Below are 17755 nucleotides of genomic sequence, written 5' to 3' on the forward strand. Positions count from 1 at the left end.
GTTTCCAGCCACACAACCAGCCCACAATCCGGATCCTGATCCCAGCCACACTCCAGATCCCTGACTCTGGCTGCACTGGACTTTCGGATCACATTCCAGACTGAGTTGAGCCTGATGCCGCACAGTCAGAATTACTGAACAATTGGATGCCAGAGTATCAGAGTTTTACTGTAATGCTTGTATAAGCTTTCTGTCTGAATAACAGCAATGAATTTCACTTACAGTCCTAGCTTTAGAACACTCAAAGCACTTTGATGTAGAGGAATTGCAGAGTTATGACATGAAAGGAACACACAAAATTTAATTTTTGAGTAGCTGATATAAAAATCTGGCACAAGAATAAAGGAATGTGTGGTAAGCTTGTCACATGTGAAGTACTTTCAAGAGTGTTTGTCAATAATATAGCGTGTTACAAATAATTTTTTCACTAATATCAACTACAAATTTCAGTTATACTGTGCTGCCATACATTTTATGTTGCAGACCTTGTTGTATATTAAAATGAAAATTCTATGTTGTTCTAACATATGGTAATCATCCCTTGATGGTATTGATGTGGAATAGACTTTGGCATAAGGGTTAAACCATCAGTCTTGTTGGGCACCAGGAATGGATGATATATGAGAACAAATAACCCATGAGGATATTTGTTATGGATGATCCCCAATGCCATTTGTATCTATATATCCATGAAAATGTTCAGAACTGCATTAAATCTCCTTCAATGTGAGGACTGAATCTCTTTGCACATCATATGCTAGCTGTCCTTAATGCTACCTTCAGCAGAAAGACTGCAGTGGTTAAGAAGATGATTCACCAGCACCTTCTCAAGGGCAGTTAGGGATTTGCAATTAAATCCAGCCATGCCCAAGTTCTCCAAAAAAAATCTGTATTAATAACAAACAAAGAATGAGTGATGATTTCATTGAAACGTACAAAATTCTTACAGGACTTGACAGGTTAGATGCAGGGATGGTGTTTCCCTTGAAGAAGGGTATATGGAACCAAGGAGTAATGTGGGGACAAAAGGGGAGGGTCCTTTAGGATCGAATGGAAATAAATTTCTTCATCCCTCTCCCCAAGAGAGCTGAGGAAGCAGACAGAGCTTGACATTTTTGTTTATTAAGGGAATCAAGAGATAGAGATATCTTTATTAGTCACATGTACATCGAAACACACAGTGAAATACATCTTTGCATAGAGTGTTCTGGGGGCAGCCCACAAGTGCCGCCACACTTCCGGCGCCAACATAACATACCCACAGCTTCTTAACCCGTACGTCTTTGGAGTGTGGGAGGAAACCAGAGTACCCGGAGGAAACCCACGCAGACACTGGGAGAACGTACAAACTCCTTACAGACAGTGGCAGGAATTGAACCTGGGTCACTGGCGCTGTAATAGCATTATGCTAATCGCTACACTACCGTGCCTACCCATATATATGGGCAAGATACATGGGGGTAGTGCAGGAGAGTGCTGCGGAGGTAATACCACGGTATACCACTTTGGATACTGTTGGGGAGGGAAGGAGATGGCCTCTCAGGGGAAAATGACAGCAGCAGCCAGACCATGACTGATTCTATTGTACAGCAGTGTAAGTCAAAGACTAAGTGAGCAATTGTGAAAGGGGACTGTTTAGTCAGGGGCACAGACAGTCATTTCGGTAACTGCGAGCGAACCTCCAGGATGGTGTGTTGTCTCCTTGGTGCCAGGGTCAAGGATGTCACTGAGCGGCCACAGAACATTCTGAAAGGGGAGGGTAAGCAGCCAGAGAATGTTGTCCATATTGGTGCAAACAACATTGGCAGGAAGAGAGATGAGGTCCTGCAAAGAGAATTTAGGGAGCCAGGCTGAGAGTTGAAAAGCAGGATCTTTAGGGTTGTAATCTGTCTGCGGGAGTAATCCAACAGAGGACACTGGAAGAAATACCACATCTGCAGCATGAGATTGCAAGCAGATTCCTATGTCTAAATATATCCCACAGACTGAAAAGTCACCAGAATTGTACCTAACCTTAGAGGAAATATGAGATATGTCATTTAAAAGAAAGCCTGGTGTTTCAACACAAAGCAATTGAATGCAGGACATACACCTAAGGAAATCTGCAAGGCTGACAGGAAAAAGCTGCGAGCTAGGGATAAAGAAAATCCAAGGGCCTGAGGGTATTGCAACAAGTTCCACAAGAGAGAACTGTGTCCAGCTTTTGGCAAAATATATCACATATGAAATGAACAAGGAGCTGCCATGTAAAAGAATCATCTGTGTAAACACATCTTCAGAACAACTGATGTGGAAGCAGGAACAACAGTTTTTGTTGTCAATGAGGTTGGAACTTTTGCTTTGGATGATAAGGAGAGTGTTATACTCAAAGTATGGTAACTATCTGAAATTTCAAATAAATATGGAGCCCAATTTAATGAAATTCTGTTTCATGTATGCATGAATACAGCTTAAAAAAATTTAACATGCTAAGGTGGAACCATGTAAGTCTGATTACAGTTTATGGTAGAGCTAGTCTTCCTAACAGCACAGTGACTCTAAACATAAGTTGGCCTGTGGATAGCATGACTACAGGATATCTCTGGGCATAAAAGCATGTTTGAGCATGGACATTATCAACTATAATCATAAGGATGCACTTCATAGTACATCATCTACTTGTCTCCCCGAGCCTTACATAGATTCTTTATCTTAAGTTAAATAAACAAAGATATCCCTTTGTAACAAATCTTAGTTCTGCTTAAAAAGGAATCAATACAGGAAAAACGTGGTAAAAGTGATTGAGAAATTCCTCAAGCTGAGGAACTGCAGTGATCATGGGCATCCGCAATTTCTACAGTCCTTGAAACATTGAAGAAGTTTTTACATTCACTATTCAGCCATCCTTCTGGACTCAAGCAAAGTGCACTCCTACAAATCAATAGTCATTCCTGGAGAGTAAATGAAAATCAAAAATCTGCAGATGCAGGAAATCTGGAATAAAAACAGACTTTGCTGGGAACACTCAGCAGGTCAGGCAGCATTTGTGGAGAGAGATACAGAGTTAAAATTTCAGGTTGAAAACCTGCTTGAGGAAGATTTATTGATCTGTTTCTGTCATAATGAATAGCCTGTCCTGGTCCAACTATGATGCCATGGCCAAGAAAGTGCACCAGCACCTCTACTTCTGCAGGAGGCTAAAGAAATTTGGCACATCCCTGCTGACCTTCACCAATTTTTATAGATATACCATAGAAAACATCCTATCTGGATGGCAATTGTTCTGCCTGAGACCACAAGAAACTGCAGAGAGTTGTGGACACAGCTCAGCACATCACAGAAACCAGCCTCCCCTTCATGGGCTCTGTCTACACTTCTCGCTGCCTTGGTAAAGCAGCCAACATAATCAAAGACCCCACCCACCCCAGACATCCTCACTTCTCCCCCTTCCCATCGGGCGGAAGATTCAAAAGACTGGAAGCACGTACCACCAGGCTCAAGGACAGCTTCTATCCTGGTGTTATAAGACTATTGATTTAGTATGATAAAATGGACTCTTGACCTCACAATCTACCTCGTTATGGCCTTGCACCTTATTGTCTGCCTGTACTGCACTTTCTCTGTAACTGTAACACTTTATTCTGCATTCAGTTATTGCTGTTCCCTTGAATTACATTAATGTACTGTTGTGATGAAATGATCTGTCTAGATGGCATGCAAAACAAAGTTTTTCACTGTATCTCGGTACATGTGACCATAGTAAACCAATTTACCAATTTATTTCTAGTATTTTCTGTTTTAATTCACTCCTCAAGGTCAGAAATATGATTTAGTGCTGAAAGCAATCCTAGATAAAAGATTGTGGGCTGAGGGGCCTGTGCTGTGCTGTAGTGTTCTATGTTCTATTAATGTACAAATTAAGCATACAACAGCCACAAGATGTAAATGAAAACTTATTTTTTTTATTTCCCTGCACTCATGCTCTCTAAGGATTATAGTGCATCTTCTCCCAAGTCTACCTCTCCTCCTGGTCATTTATGAGACACTTACGTCTCCTGGTTTCATCTTAGCTTTGTGGAACCACTTGCAACTCTGTAATGATTCATGTGTTCAAGCTCCTCTGTAATGTTAGTTGACAATACAATACTGAGAGTGGGCAGAGGTTTAAGTAATTTACAATGCAGAAACAGGTCACTTAGCATAACTTGTCTCGGTTAATATTAATGTTGCGGAAGCCGTGGACATAAACCCGAGTGCTTATCCTTTTCCCACATGCCTTTATATTGTCCCTTCAATCACCTATCAGCAATTTATGGAAGCTCCATTAACTCTTTTTCAATCCTTATACTGTAAATTGCCTGTAGTGTGCAAAGATGTGCGTGTGAGGAGTAGGATCTTGGGGGAGTTGATGGGAATGTGAGGAGAATAAAACAAAATTAGTGTAAAGGCTGCTTGGTGGTTGGTATGGATTCCGCCACTGTTGCTGGGCTGTTTGGCTGAGCTAGCCAACACCAACCAAAGATGGTTAATGTTCTGGTGCCTTTAAATTTAGGTAAATCTCAAAGTTAATCTCAAACTTTCACTTTCAGATTCAGATTGACATTTTGTGTTTATATTTGTAATTTTTTTGTTTATATGGCAGATTTTACATAACAAATTCTTGATCCTTTTAGCATTTTTACTGGTTTTGATCTGACATACTTTTTTTTCTTTTGAGCATAATAGGGGTTTCATTTCTATTTCAACTACAAATAAAGTACACGTTACAAACGTGTTATCATTTTATGTTATTTTACGTTCCAATGTTTTTGACTCAACTATGTTTTTTTGCTTTTGTGTTTCTAGCATTGGCAAGGGACTTCATTTTATCTTTCCTTCTTTAAAAAACCCTCAAATATATACATTGCAAATTGTATCGTTTAACTTCATAAGGTACAATTTCAAGTATTGGAAAAGGGTGCAATTTTATAAAATTGCAAATATTGGAGGGAAAGGTGCAATTTTTAAATAAAAACACAAATAACCCATATATTGCAAAGGTTTTTTTTTGTTAAATGATTTTATTTAACGACCATTGAGCAACGCTCTCTGCTCGCAGCCCTTCTGCTCTACGTGGGCAATGAGTGGGGATGTGCTTGCGCCCTCTGACCCGGCGGGGTGCGCGCTTCCGGTTGGAGACGTGGCCGCCGCTGCCATATTCCGGGCGCTCGGTAACGCCGCGGAGTTCCTGGGCTCCGGTGCACGGTGATTAACCGGGAGCGTTCGCGGCTGTCAGGTGTTGAGAGTGATATCTTCACACCCGAAAAGAGGCCCCCAGACGTTGCGAAGATGGTAAGGGGACGAAGAGGCTGCTTTTATTGGGTTAGCGCTGTTGGCCGAGAAAATGGAATCGGGGCTCAGCCTCTGCTAGGCCGCACTCGCCACAAAGAGTTGAATTCGCCACTTTCCTGACCATTACCTCCCCACACCCGCTTCTGTCCTGCTAAATGGTTGATGATGATTATTATTTCAACTATTTTTGTTCTGCCTGTTGAGTTTTAAACAGTGGGTTAGAGAGGATGTGATTTGTGCTTGTCTGAAGAATTGTGCGAAATATGGAACCGATCCCGGGCTCTTCCCCCTTTTAGGGAAGGAGGCGCTTTTGTTAAATTGTTTTTGTTTAATGCCCTTTTTATCTCCACTTAAGTAGAATTGGACTCTTCACTTCTAAAGCCAGCCTGCTGTAAGGGTTAGGTTGCATAAGGCTTTCCCCCTTTGATTATTTGCTTCCTTCACATTTTCCCGGCGCTGAGAAGAAATTACTGAAATGATGTGACGTTAAGTTGGACTGCAGTAGGAATATTTTTTTCTTTAGGTAAGCCAGGGGTAAATGCTGTAACAGCACACTCTTTGCCAGAGGTGAATATTCTGAAATGTTTGCAGCTGTTGCTGTATTTCAACTACTGTTGTTTTTTTTAACTTTAGATGTTTGTGCCTTTTTGGTTTAGGTTATTACAAAAGATTCCTTTCTCTCCTCATCCCCTTTCAGCATAGACTAAGTGTTGATATAGCAAGAGGACTGTCAGTTTTCTTTTGCTTGTGTGGATATGACACATCATCATACAACGTATTGTGTAAAAGTGGATCTAATCGTGGTACTGAAGAGAAGTGAAATTGAAATTCCATTTATGTTTTGATAAAGGCAATTTATCTAATTTTAAAGAAAATGGCATTGATATTTTCTGTCACAACTTGATTTTTGGAATAAAAGTGTATGTAGATGATTAAATCCTACCCATTTGACACCTGAAATACTATGTATAGTAGTGATACAGAAAACATGTTTGTTAATACATTACAGATACTGGAATTTGTGTCTAGATTAATGAAAAGCCACAATTTGAAACTTTAAAAGGATGCAGACCAAGATTTTCATCTTTAAACTTAAATGATCAAAATATTGGTTGTGTTTGGAGTGCTAAAATACAAATGATTTTAAGCAGACCGTGATGAATAGTTGCATGTTTTCTTTTAATACTCATTTTGTTTCCTATCCCTGGTGGTGAATTTGGGGCTCTTTGGATGGCTCCATGACAGCAGTTGTTGATTATGTATGTTTTCAAGTTAACATTTACTGTTCATCTCTAGTTGTCCTTTAAAAGGTGAAAAAGAGCTTCCTTTTGCTACTGTAAATTAATATTTTCAAGCAATTGCTCTTTGTCAAATTTTCCATTTGTTTTCATTTTAAAAACAAAAGCATGCATCTGGACTGTGTGCCATTCTTGGTATATGTTTCTAAATGTAGTTGACTTAGCAGTGATATTCTACCACTGTGCTTCCTACAGTTTTTGAATAGCCAATTGCTGCTAAAGGGATCCACTGAGAAAGATGTCACTTGAGTGCAGTACTGAAGGGTTGCTGCCACCATGGAACATAGAACAGTAGAGCACAGGAAGAGGCCCTTCAGCCCACCACATCAATCTAATCCAATCTGCATACATGTGGTCCGTATCCCTCTATTTCCTGCCTACTTATGTGTCTGTCTGAATGCTACTGTATCTGTTCCTACCACCACCTCTGGCAGCACATTCCAGGTACCTACCACTGTGTGTGTGGTTTTAAAAAAAAATTCCTCACACATCTCCTTCAAACTCCTCCTCTTTCCTCCACCACCCTGCGCCCCCCCCCCCCCCCCATCTTAAACGTATGCTATTTGGTATTTGACATTTTGATCTTGGGCAAAAGACCATGTACCCTATCTGTGTCTCTCATAATTTTATATACTTCTACCTGGTCATCCCTTAGCCTCTAATGCTCCATAGTAAACAATCCAACTTTGTCTAACCTATCCTTGTAGCTCACATACTCTAATCCAGGCAGCATCATGGTGAACCTCTTCCACACCCTCTCCATAGCTTCCACATCCTCCCTATAGTGTGGCGACCAGAACAGTGCACAATGTTCCAACTGTGGCCCAACCAAAGTTTTGTACAGCTGCAATGTGACTTCGTGCTGTTGATACTCGGTGCCCTGGTCGATGAAGGCAAGCATGCCATACACCTTCTTTATCACCCCATACGCTTGTGTTGCTATTTTCGGCTAGTTATGGACTTGCACCCTCTGTATATAAAAGTTCTCAAAGATCCTGCCATTTTGCCATTTACTGTATACCGTCTGCTTGCATTTGATCTCCCAGTATGCATCAGTTTACACTTGTCTGGATTAAACTGCCATTTCTGCCTGTATTTCCAACTAATCTGCATCCTGCTCTAACCTTTGACCTTCCTCACCATCCACATCTCGATCAATTTTCGTGTTGTCTGCAAATTTACTAATTTGACCAAAGATTGATCTTTGCAGAACACCTCTGGTAATATACCTCCAGTCAGAAAAACACCTCTCCATTGCTACTCTGACTTCTATGACGAAGCCAATTTTGTATTCAACTTACCAACTCCCTATGGATTTCATATGTCTTAATCTTTTGGGCCAGCCTATCATAAATGACTGTCAATTTGTTTACTAAAGTCCATGTAGACAAAATTCACTGCCCTACCTTCATCAATTATCTTTGCTTCTTCAAAAAAACTCAATCAAATTTGTGAGACAGAAAAAACAAACTATTTCCTGGAGGAACTCTGTGGGTTGAGCAGCATCTGTGGGGTGAAAGGAATTGTCGATGTTTTGGGTCAAAACCTCGAATCAGGACTGAGTGTGTAAGGGGAGTTGGCCAGTATAAAGAGAGGTGAGAAAGGAGCCATAGGTTATTGGTGGATCGAGGTGGGGCGAAAGATGAAGGGATGAGCTAGGATCTTCCCGCCACACATACGCACGACACGCGCAGCAAAATGCAAGTAAATCCTATCTCTAAGAATTTCCAATAATTTCGCTACTGCTCACCAGCCTACAATTGTCTGGATTATCTCTGTTGCTGTTCTTAAACATAGGAACAACCTTGGCTATCCTCCAAGCTCCTGGAATACAAATGTCTCTGTCAAGGCCCCAGCACATTCTGCCCTTGCCTCTCTTCATATCGAGGGATCAATTCCATTAGGTCCCGGAAACTTATCCACCTTAATGTTTTTCAAGATACTCAAAACCACCACCACCTTAATATCGACATGCCCTAATGTATCAATGTACCCCTCCCTGATTTCACCATCATCTATTTCCTTTTCCTTGGTCAGTACTGATGCAAAATACTCTTTTGGAACTTCATGCACTTCTTTTGCTCCACATATAAATTCCTTCTTTTGTCCTTGACTGGACCTATCCCCAGCTACCCTCTTGCTCCTAACATGTGTAAAGTGCCTTGAGATTCTCATTAATCTGACTTGCCAAGGACATTTCATGGCCCCTTTTAGCCCTCCTAATTCCTTGTCTAAGTTCTTTTGTGCTTCCTTTGTATTCTTAAGGGCCTTGTCCGATTTCAGCTGCCTAAACCCTTGCATGTTATTCCCTTTTATTTACTAAACTTGCAATATCTCTTGTTATCCAGGGTTCCCAAGCCTTGTCATCCTTATCTTTCATCGTCACGGTGCATGCTGGTCTTGAACTCTAACCAGCTGGCCTTTAAAGGACTCCCATATGTGGATTTACCCCCAAACCGCCTCTCCCAATGAACTTTCTCCAATTCCTACCTAATACTGTTGTAATTAGCCTTCCCCCAATTCACCACTTTCACTGGAGGACCAGTCTTATCCTTATCCATAACTATCTTAAAACTTGTGGAATTATAATCACAGTTGCCAAAATGCTCCCCCACTGAAACTTGTAATCACTTGGCCAGGCCCCAGTACTAGCTCTTGTACAGCTCCTCCCCTAAGTGGACTATCTACATATTGTTTCAAGAAACTCTCCTATATGCACCAAACAAATTCTGCCCTATCTGAGCCTCTGGCACTAAGGGAGTCCCTGTTGTCGGAGACACAGGAGACTGCAGATGCTAGAATCTGAAGCAAAAAACACTGCAGGAACTCAGTGGGTCAGGCAGCATTTGTAGAGGGAAATGGAAAGTCAATGTTTTGGGTTCAGACCCTTCATCTGGACTCAGTCAATATGGGGGAAGCAAAAGTTACTTTATTTTGGAAAAGAGAAGAAAATGAGGGTGGGAAAGCACAATTTTATTTGTGTCAATTGTAAAGTGCTTTGTTAGTTTTTATGATTGAGCTTGGTTGAATATTGGGAATTTGGATATGGTCACACGGGCAGCAAAGTGCATTCGAGATAACTGATAGTCCTGAAGTTATGGAATTGCAGGTCAGGCTTGAAGAGAAAGTGACAGTGACTATTTATCTATTCCTGTCATGCCACAATATCAGGAGGAGATGTATAGTAACTAACAAAGAGCCTGATAGTGTTTCACAAAAATTATATAAGGACTGTGAGCCTCAAGTCATCATTAGTCAGTGCAGATCTCTTGGTTTCTTATTAATGTGACATGTGGACAGCTATCTGAGTTTACATATTTTGCTTTGCATATGTTAGATGATGAATGCTAAAAGATCATTATGGTGTGACTCTGAATTTGTCTGGCAATCTTAATTAACTTTCACAAAGCTACAAATGGAAAAATCTAAGCATATACAAAATAATACCAAAATAAACTGCCAGATATCCAGAGGAGCATGTGATATAGGTGACCCCAGCATTACGGTGGGGGGGTGGGAGGGGGTTTGCATTCCTAGAAAATGGTCTGTATTGTGATATTTTTTCCATAACCCAAAGCTGCATCATCTGCGCATGCGTCAAGAAATGTGAGTGGGCTTAAAAAAAAGTTTATTTATTTTCGTGTTTCATACACGTGAATTTTTTTATTCTGTATCCCATACTTTTTGTGGCGACTTGTGAATTCTGTTTGGGTGAATTTCCATTATCCATACATGAACTACTCTCTTGTGTTTGACTAGTCAGGAAAAAAAATCTACATTTTCAAGGTGTTTCAGAGCAAATAAATTCTTTCAGATGAAACCCTTTTCTTGGGTAAAGAGAATGCAGGGGGTGGGGTGGGCAAGGTCTGCTGACTTGATAGTGGTCTTCAACATAATGAAAGTATTTAATAGGGCAGATGGAATTTAACTTGGTCACGTGTGATGTATTGCATTTTGGTCAGTTAAACCAGGGCAGGACTTGCACAGTAAATGGTAGGGTACCGGAGAGTTCTGGAGAACAGAGACCTAAGGATACAGGTACATCGATTGGTCTCTGACAGTGGCGCCACAAGTGAAGAAGGCATTTGGCACACTTGGCTTCATCAGTCAGGGCATTGAGTACAGGAGTTGGGATGTTATGTTGTAACTGTACAAGTGTGGTGAGACCACACTTGGAGTATTGTGCACAATTCTGGTTGCCCTGCTATAGGAAAGATGCCATTAAGCTGGAAAGAGTGCAGAAAAGATTCACGAGGATGTTACCGGGACTGGAGGGCTTGAGTTGTATGGAGAAGTTGGATGGACTGGGATTTTTTTTTCCCCTGGAGTGTAGGAGGCTGAGGAGTGACCTTAAAGAGGTATATAGAATTATGTGGGACATCAATAAGGTGGATACCCACGGTCTTTTTCCCAGGGTAGGGGAGTCTAAAACTAGGGGACAAAGATTTAAAGTGAGAGGGGAAAGATTTAAAAGGGACCTCAGTGGCGGCAACTTCACACAGAGGCTGGTGGGTATATGGAACAAGCTGCTAGAGGAAGCTGTGGAGGAGGATGCAACAAGAATGTTTAAAAGACGTTTAAATAAGTATGTGAATAGCAAAAGTTGAGACGGATATAGGTCAAACACAGGTAAATGTGGCTAGCTTGGATAGACATCTTGGTCAGCATGGACGAGTTGGGACAGAGGGCCTGTTTCCCTGTTGTATAACCCGATGTAGAGAACAGTTCCACTTGTGGAGAACTAAATAACCATGGAGGTCCATGCATAAGGCATGTAAGAACCAATCACCTGCCTGGTGAAGTCTACTGAAAAAAGACCTACCACTACAGATTGAGGATTATTGGTAGACAGTTTTGATTTAAGTTGATACCAGATTTGGTCATTGTGGCACACTATTATTCATAGTTCTGTTATTCACAGTTCTTAAATAATTTGTATGTACTGAATTCTCTGGGTTTACCAATTTAAGAGTCTTACCTTGGTGTGGGCTGTAATTGAAACTAACACAACTTCGGGTCATGGGTATAGTGTTTTGTGTTGGGAATTGGGTGACATTTCGATGCAGTTATCTGTTAAATCTATTTTTTATTGTTACCTGTTGTTGCTGGTAGATTTTTCACAAAAGCGCAGATGTCAGGTGATAAAACTACAACAATGGTATCCAGTATCTAATCTTTTGACAACCCAATTTCATCACCTAGAGCATTGGGTACCAAACTTGGTTGGCTAGTAAATTGAGATTGTTTTGGGTGACCTTAATATCAAGTACTTGCAACCCTCCTTGATGTGAGTGGTTGAACAGTGACTGATTGAACAGTGACATTCTGTGGATGAGCCATATGAAGGCTCTGAAATATGCTCATTTAATGGAATATGTTCCACTAGTGTAGCAAATAGTAATAAATTAGGTAGTATTTGCTCTGTGGCCAGAATGCGGAGGTTTTGACTATACAGCAATGTATGCACGTGGGCATATCCCCAATTGAAAGATCATAAGGGTGCTAGTTGAAGGATAAACGTTGAGTGGGAAACAAGATTCCCACCCCCATAGAGGAACATTTATATCCACCTATGTTTAAGAATTCAAATACAAGTGCCTCCTGTCACATTAATATTCCATTCACTGACAGGTGATTTTATTTTTCTCATTTATATGTTAGAAGGTTGGAATATGACTTGAACCCCCCTCCCCCCAATCTTTTGTCTTCAAGTTTACTGTCAATGAGACAAGTTGACAGTGATTTGAAATGAAGCAGTTCACATCATTTCTTCAAAGTACTTAATAAAACTAAAGTTTTTTTTAGTATACCTTTTGCATGACCTAGACTGACCATACAATTCAGTGATTTACTATTTAGTATTGTTTAGACTTGGCTTCAATATTGTGGTGTTAACATGCAACATGCTGAAAGATGGATTTGTGCTCTTTCCTAATCTTGGCCATTCATTCGTGGAGTGAAGCTCCAGATTCTCTCTGGATTGGTTAGGCTACATCACTCTTTATAATCAAGCGTATGACAAATGAAAGGAGGTCATTCTCTGGATCAACATATTCTTTGCAGAGTAGAGATCAGTAAGGAACAATTTAAGAGGTGCTTAAAGTCAGAGGGTTTTAGCACATTTGTTTCCATTGACAAGAAAGCTATTTCCCAAAAATAGGAAGGAAGATGGGGATAAAGAATTTTTTCATATACATACACAAAAAAAAGTTCTTATTTGGAATGCATTTGTTGAAAAGGGGTTGAGTGTGTTCAATGTCACTTCAATAGTAATTTTCAAAAAGAATATCATTGCTTGAAAATGGCTCCTTTGTGACGTATGATTTAACAAATGGCCACTAAATCTTCGGCTGTTGTACGATCTCATTTGGTCATGGCTGATATATATTGTATATCTACCTACCTTCACATGAACTTTTTGCTTTGTTTGGTGAAGGATGTAGAAATCTTTCCAAACTACATTTTGAAATTTCTACTCGATCTGCCCTTTGGTTGAAGAACTGCTTTCTCTGACATCACCTCAAAATAAATGGTTATGATCTAATTAAGGTTATAATCCATTATTCTGAATTTATCTATCAATGGAAGTTATTTTTCCATTATTATTTAAAATACTTCATTTTAATTATCCTTTTGCATTCAAGTTAATACAAGCCCAGTCTAAACAACAAGCCCTCATTTCACACCTTTGGCTTGTTATCTTTTTGATAAATCAGTGCCAGTTTTTTTCCTGGGTTTTGATTGTAATCCCTGAATTTTATGAAGTACTCTGGTAGCAGTCTGACCAGAGCTTTGTGCAGTTGTTTCAGGTTTCACCTTATGCTACTGCACTTTGATCATAAACACATCTGTTCTTGTTTTCTGTTTTTATGTTCCCTTGTGTTCGCATTTCTGTGCACATTGCCACCTTTTTGTTTCCCATTTTTTTAAAAATCTGTTTCTCTTCAAATAGATTGTTATTTTGATGGATTATCATTTTTGTTTCAATTGCATTGTATATTTCGGCTGGTGGTTAAATCCAGTGACCTGTGCATTGAAACTGACTACATGAACAATCATTTTGTAGTAGTAAATTTGTGCTTTTATTGCACCTGCAGGAAAATCAAGTAATCACTCAATATAGCACCAGCCCTGACTCTCCCTTTTTTTTTTGCTTATTTTAGATATCTACTTAGCTTGAGTAGGCTATTAAATTCTGTCAGTGTAGTTGTAAAATTTGAACTAATGAACAATAAAAAGGCATGCATAAGAATATTTTTACATCTTCATATTAAAGGAGACCCCCACATCATGGCCATTCAGGTAACAGAAATCTACCATTAAAGAATTCACAAATCACTACCCTAAAATTTGAGAGAATTAAATTTGCTTTCAGGGAATTTGTGGGGGAAAAGTAAAAATAGAAACACTTTATTTTTTTTCAACTTTTTTTGACACATGCAAATGACATTGCTTTGCGTTACAGAAAATCCCAGTATGGACCATGTTCGAGGAACACAAACCACCCCCCCCCCCCCTTTCCAAACATGTGGGTTGCCTGTACTAAAAGGGATGTATTTCAACAGTGAGGATTGACTGAACTGTTGTGAACAATTTAGAGAGGGTTTGACTGGTTCCATGTAGTGGAATGGCTGAAGTTGTTCAGTATTGAAAACTGAACTAGCACTATTTGTAAAGGGCCAGCTCTAATTTAGCTTTCTTCCACTTAAAAGTGCTGCTAAACTGCAAATTGTTCTGTTAAATAAACTGCCTAATATGTTTTTAAAAATGTACCTAGAGGGGGAAATCAGGAGAAATGATTTGGTTTGGTGATGAGAAAGTCAAAGAAACATGATCTGTCTAATTGCTTGTTATACAGGCCTTCCAGATACTGGAGCAAAAGTAACTTAAGGGAGACTGGATAGGCTGGGTTGGTTTTCCCTGGAATGGAAGAGGCTGATAGAGGTGTAGAAAAAAAAATTATGACGGGGATAGATAGTAGTAATCTTTTTCCCATGGTAGGGGTGTCTAAGGTAAGACAATAGGAGGTTTGGAGGGGAACTGATGGGGGAATTTCCCCCCCCCCCCCCCAACAGATAGTGGTTGGAGTCTGGATTACACTGCCTGAAGATGTGGTGAGGCAGCTACCCTCAAAACGTTTAAGTAGTATTTGGATAAGTAGTTATCAGGGCATAGAAGGCTATGCACCTAATATACTCAAATGGGATTAGTGTAGATAAGTATAAAGGGCAGCATAGACATGATGGGCTGAAGGGCCTGTTTCTGTGCTGCATGGTTATATGAATTTGACTGAGACCTTCTGGTTTTTCTCAAACTGGTGCTGTTATTAGGGGTGAGAGCAAACTTATTTTCAATGTTTTTTTTGTATGTGAATCTTATTTAAAATGCATGATTTGTTTTGTAGGATATAATTAAGAAGCAGCTTAATTTGGCAGCTCTCATGTTCTTTCATACGCTGCTGATCTCCTGTGTTATTTCTCCTGTTACTATTCGCTTCCTGGATCTGAGCATTTACTGCCCATTGTTAATTGCCCCTGTGGTGATGAGTTACCTTCTTTACTCTTGTAGTCTTTCTGGTGAAGGTACTCTCACAGAATAATTGGATGGGGAATCTTCAGAATCAAGTCCCAGCAATAAAGGACCGGCAATATATTTCCAAGTCAAGATAGTGAGACACTTGGAAGGGAATCTGCAGGTAGTGGACTTCCCTTGTTCTTGATTGTGGCCTGTATTTGACGACTCCACTTTACACGCTGATGATTAATGCTATATGAAGGCATTCCCTTTGAGGAAAATTGGAAGTTATCTAAGTTGTCTGCAGCATCAAACTTTGTTTCAAATCAAGACCAAGGCAGCCAATCCTTTATTCAATGACTGGAAGTACACATTCCCCATTAGAATGTAGTAGAGGTAACATCAGACGAAAATGGCACCATACTAAAAACCAACATTAGTTATCATGGTGCTTGAATAATGTCTTCCCCTCCCCCACAAGAGGCGAATGATGCCAATATTTAATTGTAACAAAATGCATGCAATCAATGTCAAATTGGCCACCACTCAGTCACACCTATTGCCTTCATTTTCACTCCAAAGTACACGAGTTTGACTTATCATGGACAAGGCATAAAAAAAGTCAACCTGCTGTTGGAAAACAAATATCAGATATTGAAGTTCAGGTTGAATTAGTAGTGCAATGACCATGATATTTTCACTTGTATAAATTTGAATTAATCATTCAAGTAATTTATAAAGCATCAGGTTTTATAGCTATGAACAGGGGAAGCTAAAAACCAACTGTTGCAAAAAGCCTACTTGCATCTGATCAAAAATTAATCAACATCAATGGAAAAGAATCTTTTTCAAAGATCATAGATGTGATTTCTGAAGATTAAATATTATCACCCTTCTCAGAATTGTCATTGTTCCAGATCAGATCGATTGCAAGATTAAGTTCCTCCTGTGCCTGAAAAGAGTGCTTTTTTAAGTCAAACTGAAAAACATTTCTGCTATACCACTGAAACATGACGAATTTGACTTTCCAAGTTATACAAATAACTGTTACTGTTACGTACCAGCAACAAAAACACACCGAGTCATGTATAAGTGTTAGAAACTATTTTGTTAATAACTACTTATGATAATAAGAAAGGAAAAGAAAAAAAATAAAAATGTTAGATATTAAACATTAACCCCCAGAACTAAACCCAAAGTGTGTGTGGCAAATTCCCAAACTCCAAGTCCAGGAATAGTTCTCAAAGTTCAGTTCAGCAAGCCAGAAGGTGAAACATGAGCAAAGGCTTTTGCAAAACCACCATTGACTGAAGAGACAATGCAGAGAGAAAATAGAGAGAAATTATGAAATCCAAATGTTCCACGATGGAATCCATACGACACCTCAGTCACTGATGATCTCCACTGCTTTGTTCCAAAGTATCTGCCACCCTGAAAGGCATTTGAGACGTGGCTGTCCACACAAATACCTGTTTCCTTCTACAGGTTAACAACAAAGTGGACTCCACTGGATTATTCCAAAAATCCATACGTGGATTGTAGTGACAGACACAGTTATTGGTTTTCATTCATCAATATAGAGACCAGCAGGCAGTCTCTGTCTCTTCTCTCTTTTCTGACTGAACCAAAACGTCAGCACGTCGTTATCTTCAGCTGTTGTCGTAATGATGCCCCACACACACACCCTTTAAGGTACTATCCCTTAAAGGGACATTCACCAAATAGCAACCTAATCCGTAACACTACCATTGTTGTACCATGGTACTCACATCTACGTGAAGTCAGAATATTGTGAACTAATTTAAACTTGCAGCTGAATGAAATTATTAGCAATTTGTTGTTTTAGATGAGTAGCTTGTTTAACCCTGAACTTGCTTCAATAGAGGTCATGTACAGTATACTACTACACAAGACTTAAAAATATCAAATTAACCTCACCCACGATGTACACGTCTTGTCATCTACTTTAAAATCCAGTTTATTCCAGCGACATAGAACAGTACAGCACAGTATGGGGCCTTTGGCCCACAGTGTTGTGCCGACCTATATAAATACCTACTCTTTGATCAATCTAACCCTTCCCCCCCCCCCACCCCCCCCCAACCTACCAGCCCATAACCCTCCGTTTTTTTCTAACCATGTGCCTATTGATGAGTCCTTTAAATTTCCCTGTTGTATCAGTTGTCCACTCTATCTATGCCCCTCAAAATTTTATACACCTTTATCAAGTCACCTCTCATCCTCTGTCGCTCCCAAGAGAAAAGCCCTGGTTTGCTCAACTTTTCCACATAAGACATGTTCTCTAATCCAGGCAGCATCCTGGTAAATCTCCTCTGCACCCTCTAAAGCTTCCACGTCCTTCCTATAATGAGGTGACCAGAACTGAACACACTACTCCAAGTGTGGTCAAACCAGAGTTTTCTCAAGCTGAAACATTACATCGCGGCTCTTGAACTCTATCCCCTGACGAATGAAGGCCAGCACACCATACGCTGCCTTAACCACCCTATCAACTTGTGGGGCAACTTTGAGGGATCTATGGACTTGGACCCCAAGATCTCTCTGTTCCTCCACACTGCTAAGAATCCTACCATTAACCTTGTACCCTGCCTTCAAATTCGTTCTTCCAAAGT

General features: G+C 40.0%; 1 protein-coding gene across 1 annotated transcript in view; it reads left to right on the forward strand.

Moving 5' to 3' along the window:
* Positions 1 to 5145: 5145 nt before the first annotated feature.
* LOC127583642 (coatomer subunit delta) overlaps positions 5146 to 17755 on the forward strand; it is a 33549-nt gene continuing 20939 nt past the window's right edge. Inside the window, exon 1 of the mRNA XM_052039832.1 lies at positions 5146 to 5310. Coding sequence (XP_051895792.1) covers positions 5308 to 5310 — 3 coding nt within the window. The 5' untranslated portion in view covers positions 5146 to 5307. The remainder of the gene's footprint in view (positions 5311 to 17755) is intronic.

The sequence above is a fragment of the Pristis pectinata genome, chromosome 27 (genome assembly GCF_009764475.1).
Source record: "Pristis pectinata isolate sPriPec2 chromosome 27, sPriPec2.1.pri, whole genome shotgun sequence".
Lineage (NCBI taxonomy): Eukaryota > Metazoa > Chordata > Chondrichthyes > Rhinopristiformes > Pristidae > Pristis > Pristis pectinata.